This window comes from Salminus brasiliensis, chromosome 13 (genome assembly GCF_030463535.1).
Source record: "Salminus brasiliensis chromosome 13, fSalBra1.hap2, whole genome shotgun sequence".
Lineage (NCBI taxonomy): Eukaryota > Metazoa > Chordata > Actinopteri > Characiformes > Bryconidae > Salminus > Salminus brasiliensis.
The window spans coordinates 8,807,708-8,819,960 of NC_132890.1; the positions used below are offsets into that span (position 1 = coordinate 8,807,708).

Below are 12,253 nucleotides of genomic sequence, written 5' to 3' on the forward strand. Positions count from 1 at the left end.
TGGGAACATCTTGTGCCGACAGCCGCAGTGTTTTTCAGACCAGGAGTTAGTCTAGGAGTCTATGTTTGGCAATTATGGCTAGGCGCAAAAGTGTTGGTGAGACTGCTGTAACCTCAGCCTCCGCATCCCTGCACAGAATTTCCTTCGGGACCAGAACAACAAAACAAACTATAACCTGGTGTGTGAGACGCTGCAGTTCCTGGACTGCATCTGCGGCAGCACCACTGGAGGCTTGGGGCTTCTGGGCCTCTACATTAACGAGAGGAACGTGGACCTGGTCCGACAGACGCTGGAGACCATCACTGAATACTGCCAGGGACCCTGCCATGAGAACCAGGTGAGCCAGGCCATAGTGGGGTGTTTAAATGAAAGGATTTGTGATTGGGTAACATTCTACCTTAAAAAACACCATTTTGCTTGTCTTGTTACTGGTGTTTGAGTGTATCTACACAACACATGTCTGTGCTCAAAGTCACCAAAGATGTTTGCAAATGTGTTTCCTCTCCTACTCAGTCATGCATAGCCAAGCATGAATCCAACGGCATTGACATCATCATCGCCCTCATTGTCAACCCCATTGAGCCCTTGGGGAAGAACCGGATGGACCTTGTGTTAGAGCTAAAGGTACAGGAAGTCATAAATGCAAAGCTGTACAGAACCACACACACACACATGCATATATGGACAAAAGTATTGGGACACCTCTTACCCATTGAGCCCCATTGCCACAAGTGAATAAAATCAAGCACCTGGCCTTGTTGTCTGCCTTTATAAACACTTGGGTGGTCCTAAAGAGCTCACTGAATTCCAGCATGGTTCAGTAATGGGAGCCACCACTGCAACAAGAAGTCAGCTTCCTTCCTAGATATTCCACCATCAACTGTGAGTGGTATTATTGAAAAGTGGAGGCGTTTAGGAACCACAGCAACTCAGTCACAAAGTTACAGAGCGGGGTCACAGAGACCTGAAAGTGTGACAACGCTCTGCTGACTCCATAACTGTCGGGTTCCTATACTATATTAATGCCAATGGATTTGGAATGGGGTGTCATAAAAGTAGGTGCAGTGTGTAGGTGTCCTAATGCATTGTCTGTGGTGTCCCCAGTGTCGTCAATAATATGGTGTGTATGGTCACACATTCAGCCTGGTGTATCCAAACTTTTGATTGGTCCACACAAACACACACACGTATCGTATGCTGTGTAATATTGTGTGCTGCAGACGATCTCTTAAACCTTTCCACTTGTTTCACTAGAATAATGCCTCCAAACTGCTGCTGGCCATCATGGAGAGTTGCCATGACAGTGAGAATGCAGAGCAGATCCTTGACAAGATGAGGCCCAATGAACTGGTAAGTGAGTGTGGGTCTGCTGCCCCAGGGACTGTCCATCTAGACAACAGCAGTGTTGTTCTGTGTTGTATCCTGACTTTAGAGATGAAGTTGTATTGCCTTTAAAACAAATCACCTGATGAGCTTTGAACCACATGCCACACAGTGTATAAACTGTGTGCCTGGACTGTGTGTGTGAATGTCGTTTGTGTGTGTGTGTGTGTGTGTGTGTGTGTGTGTGTGTATACAGGTGGATGTGATTAAAGAGGCTTTCGCACAAGGAGTGGAGGGTGAGGTTGATCTGGAGGCTTTAGGAGATCAGATCACCCCTAAAGACGTGGGCCACAACATCTACATTTTGGCACATCAGGTATGACTGGACTGTAATATGTGAAGAGGTTTAACACTAAATAGACGTTACACTTAGAGAATCTGTTGCAAAAGTTTGGACATCCCAGATCAAATTACAGTGTAATTACAAACAAAAAAAAAGAATATTAATATTTATATTTAATATTTTTAAAAAATAATATTTTTAACATTTGAACATTTAATAAATATATTCAATGTAATAAATAAATTGCACAGACAATTGCCTTCCAAAATGGGACCTTTCTGGATGAAGAAAGATCACCACCCCACCTCATCCCCATCTTCCCAACTAATTTCAAAAGTATTGGATGGAGCACCATCACCATCATTCACTGCACTGTGTGTGTTCGAATTCATTAGAAGGGGTGTCCACAAATATTTGGACATGTAGTGTACGTTTGTGGTGAAATTGTGTAATGTATTAGAATTAATATTATCTTGTCTAAACTCGTCTTTTTTATGTCTACAAATATTCAATGTGTAATTTGCCACCACAGTAGCACCCTGCTGTTGGTTATGTAGTTGTGAGAGTGAAGAATTGAAGCTCGGGCTGCTCTACAGGTTGTTGGAGTTTTGAGGGTTAGGGGCTATTACCAGTACAACCACGCTTCCGCTGTGTCCTTTCAGCTTTCAGTTCTTCATTGTTATTCAGCTTCAGGTTACTCATTTGCAGAAGCGCCCGTTCCGATGCCCTGCTGCTGAACTGCTGCAGCCAGTGCACTCTGTCCGCCTGTCTGTCTGTCAGGGTCAGTTTCACTTCTGCTTTTCGTTACTATTGAGCCCTCCATCAGACAGCGTATTTCTGTCCCTCCGCCTGGCGGCTTTCATTATGACCCAGCACTGTTTCTGTTTGCTATTTTAAACACACACACGCACACACACACACACGCACACACACACACAGCCTCGCACATATGTGTACATGCACTCTCACATGACAGAAGAGAAGACGGGCATAGTTGACTCTTTGTTTTGCTCCAGTTATATTTATCCTTCCTGCTGCCTTTAGCCATATGCTTTTGTCTTGCACAGCTTTCAGCTGGATCAGACAGACGGAGCTTTTCACTCTCATTTTCCTGCATCCTTCTCCACGTGAGGGAAAACAAAACGTGGCCTCAGGGACCTGGGTGTCTCCACAGCGTCAACAACACACCCAGGAACAGGCAGACAGATGGAGATAGTCACAGTCTCACTCTCTGGTCCTCGAGCAGTTAAAGAGTAACCTTTATGGAGCTCGCTGCCATTAATATCATACTCCCAGCCCTTATCACTTTATCATTAGTGGTATTGCTAGTTGATTATGTACAGGTAACATTGATGCGACATGCTTCGTGCACAGGTTTCTTGTACAGAGGTTACACTCCATGTCCAAATGTTTGGGGACAGCTACTTTAAGTTGTCTTGTCCCTTTAGAGAAGTATTGCCAATAGAGAGACACTCTTAAGGGGATAAACAATATGAAGCCTATAATGCCAGGTATCGGGTAGGGGGGTATAAAGCTCCCCAGCATTAAGCTGTGGAGCAGTGGAAATGTGTTTTGTGAGTTGGGGAGTTTTGGATGAGGTGGGGTGGTGATCATCCAACACTGTGACCTTACTAACGGTCTTATCCTCACAGCACTGCTCTTCCAAGATCTAGTAGAAAACCTTCTTCCTGGACAGTAGAGACTCCAACAAAGGCTGGATACGAACCAATGAATGAATGAGCAGGTGTCCCAATACTTTTGTCCATGTTGTTTTAATGTGTCCACTTCTTTTTTGATTTATTCACACTATACACTATACTTTTATTCAGTCAGTGCCATGTCTAAAGGTACGGGTTGAACACTATGTTGATTATCAGACCTTTTAGGTAAGTAAAGAAGTCAGAAAGGTTATTTACGTCTCCCCTTCTTGTGTCTGTCTTTCAAATTAAAAGCCCTCTGTGAATTCTAAGGCAGCAACAGCAAAGTAAATGTAACAGGCTAAAATCAGAACTTTGACCAGAACCTTTTGGTAGCCATCAGCGAGCTTCTAGGCTGAATTCTGGTTGGAAGTTCGATTTAGTTGGTTAGTTTTTTGGCACCTTTTAAGCACAGTCCACATATTTCCAGTGAGGTTGAGGCCAAGACTTTGAGAAGACCTTTCCTAAAGCCTGATGTCAGCCTGCCTAATCCATTTCACAACCACCTTTAATGTGTGTTTGAGGTTCTGCTGAAGAATCCCACTGGCAGCAAAACAGCCTCAGAGCATGATACACCACCATGGTACAGTTGGTACAATCATGGTCTCATCTGACTATAAAACTGTCCTTCAGAAGATTTCTTTGTCCATGTGGTTCAGTTTAAGTTCTGAACTTGACCTTGTCGATTTTTGATTTTTGATTTATTTATTTTTTTAAATTTATTTATTTTATATTATTTTTTTTGGAAACTGTATGTTTTTCCTTTTTATTTTTGAATTCCTTTTTTTATTATTTATACTATTTTTAATTAGAGAAGTTTATTGACTTATTGGCTCCTGTTGTCTGTACTGTTATACAGGTTTCATTGCTGCTCTATGAGATGACTTATAATTGCACATTTTGAGAGGCTTACTCTTGGCTCATTTATACCCATCAAATGTCCTCAGCCCTTTCTTTGTTTCTCTGTTGTTGTTGTTGTTGTTGTTGTTGTTTTTATTATGGCGTGGGGCGAGTGAATAAATAGCTGAGTGACTGGCTGTATCGGAGTGAAGATTTCTTATTTGTCAGCCTGAAGGACGCATCTCTCTCGCTCTGTGTCTACGCAGCGTCAGTCCTGCCAGATCTATGTCTGGTTAGATAAGGAGCTGTGTATCTGCTTGGCACTGATGCAGTCTGTGTAGGGTTTTTTTCTATCCTACTGTCTTCTTAAGGGCTGAGCTCTCTTTGCCTGATGAATGGAGCACGAGTCCTCCTTTCCGGGTGTCATTGATCCCTCCCTGGCCTGTGCCTCTATGCCCTGTTAGAAACGATGAGCCCACTGTTTTGTCAGTGTAAGCCGGTGGCAATCAGGCCAAGCAGGCACATTCAATCCCGGCTGCTGGCCAGCCGGTGCTACTCCGGGAGAGGAAGAAATGCACTGTTCTTTGTTTGATTAATTGGATTAATTGGATTAGTGTTTGTTTATACTTCCCAAGCCTCTCCCTATGCAGTTACGCAAGACCGGGAAGTGTTGATATGACAAATGCCTTTGCAGCCCTGTCAATATTTGTTCGATCCGCTTAGAGTTTCGTGTGGCAGTATGGTGTTACATACAGTCTTGGACAGCCTTCTACTAGACTTCTAATTCCTGAAGGGTTGTTTACAACCTTTGGAAGTGGTGTAGAACATTACTTTATATTATGTGGAGGCTCTCCAGGTTCTTCTGTGGCAGTCTAGGGTTGCATCATCCTGGACAGCCTTGTAGACCTCTAATGGGTTTCTAATACTGGCCCTGCATTCTTATAAATAAATATTCCTCCTCTGCAGGTTCTTCCATGGCAGTATATTGGGTTACATACAGCCCTGAACAGTCTTCTAGACTTCTAATGGGTCTCAAAACTGGCCCTGCACTCTTTAAATACTCTTAAATACTCTTTAAACACTCTTCAAATAATTATTGAATGATGTAAAACCTTACTTTACATTATATGGAGGCTCCTCAGGTTCTTGTGTGCCATCCATGGTGTGAATCTTATAAAACTAAGACTCAAATTAAGTAGTTTACAGTAGCGTTTTTTACATCATAATCTCTGTTATATTAGTAGAGTGTAGTTGATTACAATTTTTTTTAAAAGCAGGTGACCAGGTTTCTGTGACAGATAATAGGTTGGGGGAAAAAGAAGCTATGGACCCTATTATCAGGGTAAATGATCAAAATTACAAATCCTTAAATGGTATTTGCAGAGAGCACCTTTTTCAAGCTAGAAAACCGCTAAAGCGTGCAGAGCACCAGTTCTTAGAGACCACTGGTTACTTACCATTCAACCACTGGTTTAGCCATTCCTTATAGGGTAAGAGAAAAGCCTGAAGAAGGTGAATTGGGGTGCCTAGTCTGAACTGAGGTCTGTTATGACTGTACGCGTGTGTTAAATCAGTGTTGTTGATTTCCAGTTGGCACGGCACCGAAAGGTACTGCAGCAGAGTCTGAAGCCCTGCTCGGACACCGAAACAGAGGGAGAAGAATCGCTCAGATACTACGCCAAACACACGGCTCAAATAGAGGTACACACACACTGCCAAGTAGATGAAGAGATGTAGTCATCTTCATGTAGTCACAGAGGGCATCACTGCTTCCTGTTTCATCAGCTCTGAGCTGTTGATGACTGTGCTGAGTCCAGATGCCAAACTAATGGTTTGGTAATGGATCTCTTTTAACTGCCCTGCTTTGTCAGCGGCCTGTCAGGGCTTTTTTCAGTCGATTGAAGAGTGTTATGTGATTCCTGGTTGGTTGGAACTGATCACTGATTTGGTTGATTTGGTCCCAGATTGTGCGTCACGACCGCACCATGGAGCAGATCGTGTTCCCGGTGCCCAACATCTGCGAGTACCTGACGGAGGAGTCCAAAGTGCGGGTCTTCACCACTACAGAGCGGGATGACCAGGGCAGCAAGGTCAACCACTTCTTCCAGCAGTTTGACGACCTGTACAATGAGATGTGGTGGCAAAAGAAGATGAGGAGTATGTCAGTTTTTTTGTGAACAAAACCTCACAAGTGTCGTCAGAGCTGTGCTTTAACCCTATTCGTAATTTACCCCGTTAACTGCAGTGGCTTGTATATAGGCCCACACTTACTGCCATAAACAAATAACTCTCATACTAAATTCATAGTATTTACTGATTAGTGAATCACAGTTACTGTGTAAGTCTTGTGAGATTTGAAAATGCTTTAAATTGGAGTCAAATATCTTTGCATTAAAGCTTAAAGGTGCCCTAGAATGAAAGACCATATTTTTCATTGGCATACTTGAATAATGAGTTCAGTACATGGAAGTATTGTACCATGAATGTCAGACACCGGTATCTCTTCCCTAAAAAAAACAAAAACTAAACCCAAGGACTCAAACAGTGGCTCAGCAGACTCTGAGCGGCTCAGCAGACTCTGAGTTTTATTCTAGGCCATGCTGTTTCGCCGTCAGCCACCAGAGCCCAAGAGGGCACAATTGCCCATGCTCTCTTTTGGTGGGAAGGTGGTGCTCTTTCCCATCACTCTCACTGTGATGCTGGTTGGCACAGTCTTCTGTTGCTTGATGTATCAGAGCTGGGGATTCAGTGCTTTCATGTCTATTGCTGCTGCAGTGGTGTCTAACTTCACATGCATTGGAGGAGCCATTCATCATGTTGGGTGCTTGTCCTCGACAAGTGTCGGGAGCCTTGCACGTGATTGAGGGAGTCTTAGTAGGTTAATTTGCTCAGCTAAGTAAATTGGGTTAAAAAAAAAAAAAAAAAAAACACAAACACAAATGCATCACCTCCAAAATGTACATACACTCAGCCCACTAGTGAAAGCCTTTTAAGGCTATACACAACAGCAATTCAGGAGAATATGAAAGCGAGGCAAAAAAAGGCCAAAAACGCCAGCCCACTTAGAGTAGCACCACTAGTTGTAGGGCTGACCTGGAGGGTATCTGCACAAAAACAGGAGCGCAGAAGCCCAGCAAGGAAGTGGACATCTGTGCTAGGCTAGAAGTTACGCACATCAGCTACAATCTCTTCAGATAGCCAACAGCACTGTGCCGACTGATCACTGAGAGAACCCAGTGAGCATAGAGTCCACCATGTCCACCATGGAAAATCGGTTTCCTTCCAAGACAAAATAACAGGGTGGTTAAGAGTATCTGGGCATTTTTCACCCCAACTGGAGTCACATACTTACTTTTTATACATCAGGTCCAGATGATGTTCCTGGTGAGGTGATGTTTAAAGAACTTAAAATAGGAAATAAATGCATTCTGTGGCACTTTTAAGAATGTTTTAAACTACAGGGCAATATTTTTTAAGGAAATTAACTTGTGCTCTGGTTGTGTGTGTGTGTGTGTGTGTGTGTGTGTGTGTGTGTGTGTAGATAATGTGGCTTTGTTCTGGGTAGCAAAGCACATCTCTCTTTGGGGCAGTATCTCCTTTAATCTGGCTGTACTGGTCAACCTGGCTGTAGCTCTCTTCTACCCATTCGGGGATGATGAAGATGAGGGTAAGTTTTAAAAGTCCTTGTACTCGTACTTTCTGCAGCCCAAACCCAACTTCACTAATGCAGTCTAATGAAAGGGACCTCTGTGATAATGAAGGTAAATCATGACAGAAACTGAGCTTAGTCTTCATTTCAAAGCACGGGAAGCTTAGCAACCATTCCCAGTAGATTGTGTATTCATTCTAGCGCTGAAAGCTTCCTCACTGTTCAGAAAGGGCATTGATGATTCCATTAAAAGAAGACGTGATGGTTCATGCGTTTCTTCACTAAGCAGCATGTCTTTGATGAGTGTTTGTGTGTGTCTCCCAGGTGTCCTGCCCCCCTTTCTGTCTGTCCTGCTGTGGGTAGCTGTGGTAGTGTGCACGTCCATGCTTTTCATCCTGCCCAGACAAGGCGGCATCCTGGCCTTCCTGGTCACAATCATCCTCCGCTCCATATACACCATAGGCTTACACCCCACTCTCGTGCTGCTCGGAGCCGCCAACGTAAGACTGCTTTTTCGTGCCCACTCAGTAGAAGCACCACTGCCATGTGCATGAATCTATTGTGCTGAGATATTGATAGTCGTTTCATAGCTATAATGGCTGTTGACCGGATAGTTGATTCTTTCAATATGAGAAGTAAAGGATCTACGAGTGGCTCAGCGGCCTAATGTGCTACCACTATGACCCGGGGGTCGCTAGCTCGAACCGTGCTGCTTTGCCATCAGCAGCCAGAGTCCGAAAGAGCACAATTGGCTGTGCTCTCTTCGGGTGGGTACATGGTGCTCTCTCCCCTATTTGCTCTTAATCAGATGTCTGTTAGCTGGTGGTGGAGCAGGTGACCTGACGCGTTAGTCTGAGCTTGTTACATTTGTTAAATTTATTAATTTGCCGATCAGAATGTTATTTAAGGCCTCAGCAGAATGTTATTTAAGGCCTTCCAACATGCCAAACTGTTTTATAAAAAGTAAATCACCTTTTGTTATTTAGTATAACTTATATAGTGTGCATATACAGTTGTGCCACCTGATCATTTTTAGTTTTGGGAGTCTTAAATGCCTACAATGTTTTTATTTTGATACACTGAAGTTTTAGACATTTAAGTACATTATTGAAGGCATTCATCAGAAATATCTGAGATCACATTACAACAGATGCAGGTAAACATAAATACAGTAAAAAGTAGCAGTAATTTCTATTTTCTTAAAGAAAATAGTTGAGATTCCAGATTTCTCTTAGATGCCCCAAGCCAGCACATGAATTTGTGAGGATCAATTCTTTCAGCAGCTCACCTGATTTAACCTTATTAAACACTGATTTACCAGACCAGATGTTTTGGATGATAACTATAAATAATACTTTAGGTTTTGCTTTTTCTAAACCCGATTTTTCTTCTCCCAGCTCCTGAATAAGATTGTGTTTCTGGTGAGTTTTGTGGGAAACCAGGGCACGTTCACAAGAGGCTACAAAGCAGTCATCATGGACATCTTCTTCCTCCTCCACGTCTCCTATGTCATCGTCTGCATGCTCGGCCTGTTCGTGCATGAGTTCTTCTACAGCATACTGGTACGCACTCCACAGCACTCAGTCCTCACTCCACTTTAACTACGCCTACTGTAGTGCTATTCACACATAAGCATTTCCATTTCAGTTTGGGAAACAGGTACCTGGATGTGAGTTACTTTTGTAAAATATTAGAGTCATTTGTTTGGTTGAATGTTCTGACTGTCTCTTTCAGACTCATACTGAGCGTTTCCTGTTCTCTCTTTATCTGTAGCTGTTTGATCTGGTACGCAGAGAGGAGACTCTGCTGAACGTGATGAGGAGCGTGACAAAGAACGGACGCTCCATCTTCCTCACCGCCGTGCTGGCCATCATCCTGGTCTACCTCTTCTCCATTGTAGGCTTCCTCTTCCTTCAAAGCGACTTCCTGATGGAGGTAGACCGTCACCCTGCACTTGGTATGCACCAACTAAAGCAAACCACATTGGGTCTTTACATTTTTAAGAATTGCTAATAAAATGTGGTCTGATTGTGCCCATCACAGTGATAGACCAACATAATCTAACTGCACTAATAACACTAACTGTTGGACTGTTTATGGCTTTTATTGATCACACTGAGAAAAACCCACAGTGCAGGCTAGAAAAAGTAAGTGAACCCTTTGGAAGTACCTGGATTCCTGTACTAAGTAAGTAAGTAAGTTCTAACTCACAATTACAGACCAAAACAATCAACTAAACTAATAACACAAACAGCTGAACTGTCAGATGTCTAATGTTTTATTTTGCACACTAAGTGAACAGCCATGGTGCAGGTTAGAAAAAGTAAGTGAACCTCTGTGTTAATGACTTATCCAAAAGCTAATTGGCAAAAATAGGCAAAAAACACACACAGTTGGACTGTTCATGTCTTTTATTGATCACATTGTGTAAACATCCACAGTGCAGGCAAGAAAAAGTAAGTGAACCATTTAATTAAATAACCTGTAGACCCCCCTTGGACCGTTCCTCCCTGCAAGTGTGTTTCAGCTTATCCATTTCTGGCAGCCATTACACAGCCCTCTTTCACAGCATCTTCGCAGGATTAAGATCAAGACTCTGGTTACATTCTCCTGTAAAATGTTTTGATCCACCTTTGAATTTGTTGTTCCCTCAATGATAGCAAGGTGTCCAAACCCTGAGGCAGCAAAGTAGTGTCAAACCATGATGCTCCCTCCACCATGTTTCACAGTTAAGATGAGGTTTTGGGGTTGGTGAGCAGTTTTCTTTTTCTCCAAACATGGCGTTGTGCACTTGTCCATAGACAATTTTCTCCAGAAGTATTGTGGAACATCCAGGTAATTCTGAATAAACATGAGGCGTCCACTGTGTTTTTATGGAAAGCAGCTTGGTGTCCTTCCATGATCACTTTCTTTTTCAGTGTTTTTCTGACAGTGGTCATGTTTTCACAGTTTGCAGTTTGTGGAGTTATATCTATAAGTCTTTTGCAGTTACTCCTGGGTTCTCTCTCACTTCTTTCAGGATTTCCCTTTGTGCTCTTGGAGTGATCTTAACTAGATGACGAACGACAGTCTTGAAATTTCTCCAACTGGGGATTGATGTACACTCAGGTCTTTAGCAAAGCTTTTATAGCCTTTTTTCAGCTTCTTCTGAGGTCCTTTAAAAGTTGTTTGCAACGAGGCATTGTTCACACTTACCAGTCTTTTTTTTCATCTCCTTGAAACCCCTTTTGTCAATTCAGTTTTGGAGAGGTCATTAACACAGAGGTTCACTTACTTTTTCTAGCCTGCACCATGGGTGTTTTCTTAGTGTGCGAAATCAGACATAAGGCATGTTATTAGTTTAGTTAGACTGTGTTTGTCTATAACTGTGACTTATCAGAAAATGATCAGACTACATCTTAATCATACCATCATCTACATCATAAACAGTGCAGAAATCCAGGTAATTCCAAAAGGTTAGCTAAAATTCTACTACAATCTTGCCATCAAATTTAAACCATAATAAAATCTTTACTTTTCCACTTATAAACACAAATATGATCTATTGGGCTTTAAGTGAATATTAATACAAAATTACAGAATTTTGTTTGTCTTTTGGCAGCAACTGCGATGTCTAGGGGTAAAAAATCGATGGCACTAAAAGCAGAATATGATGCTTTGTAAAAGCAATATATGACCTCCTATGCACTCCAGTTTGATGGCGTCCCATGTGTTATGCGCGATTGTTCACTGGAGCAGAAAGCGAGGCCGCTACATGTGCACACTCAGACGTGTTTGTGTGTGTGCTCATGTGTGTGTTGCTGGATTGTGACCAGAGAAACCTGCTAGCACATGTGCACCTGTTGTATAACCCGGCAGTGGCCACTCTCCCTTATGTAATCTCTTCATCTGTGAGCCGTGCACCACTGCTCTGGCATAAGGGACAGCGGGGCAAACACACACACGCGCGCACACACGCAAATATACTGTGCACATGCATGCTCGTGTATGAACCGGGACATCCTCATCCTGCTCAGCAGCCGAGCCTATGTGTACACACACTCACTCACACACACGCACAGACTCACAGAGGACAGAGAGTGTTTGGGTTGGATGAAGGCTGAAATCTTTCTTGTTCCAGGAGGCAACAAGCTTTAAGAGACATTCTTAAAATGTGTTTATTTTCATTGTCAATTTACAGAAACCTTGTATCGTTGCTGTCCAATGAAAAACATGTATCTCCAAAATGGCAACTTTACAGGAGAAGGAGCATTTCTATTGGTCCATTCATGTAGAATTATTGTCACAGTGTACAGAACAGCTTCAGGGTTCAAGCGATGACGAAAACTAAAAACGGACAAAAATGAAGATACATGTTTTTCATTTGATAGCAGCGATATATATATATATATATATATATAT

The 12,253-nt window shown here is 42.7% G+C and overlaps 1 protein-coding gene across 2 annotated transcripts in view; it reads left to right on the forward strand.

Annotated features, from left to right (window-relative positions):
- Positions 1 to 12,253, forward strand: part of itpr2 (inositol 1,4,5-trisphosphate receptor, type 2) — a 108,546-nt gene that overhangs the window by 77,445 nt on the left and 18,848 nt on the right. For both annotated transcript variants that reach the window (XM_072695630.1, XM_072695631.1), the window contains 10 exons: positions 137 to 337; positions 514 to 624; positions 1,255 to 1,350; positions 1,580 to 1,699; positions 5,794 to 5,904; positions 6,168 to 6,360; positions 7,745 to 7,870; positions 8,177 to 8,352; positions 9,250 to 9,414; positions 9,626 to 9,809. In XM_072695630.1, the coding sequence (XP_072551731.1) occupies positions 137 to 337; positions 514 to 624; positions 1,255 to 1,350; positions 1,580 to 1,699; positions 5,794 to 5,904; positions 6,168 to 6,360; positions 7,745 to 7,870; positions 8,177 to 8,352; positions 9,250 to 9,414; positions 9,626 to 9,809 (1,483 nt within the window). The remainder of the gene's footprint in view (positions 1 to 136; positions 338 to 513; positions 625 to 1,254; positions 1,351 to 1,579; positions 1,700 to 5,793; positions 5,905 to 6,167; positions 6,361 to 7,744; positions 7,871 to 8,176; positions 8,353 to 9,249; positions 9,415 to 9,625; positions 9,810 to 12,253) is intronic.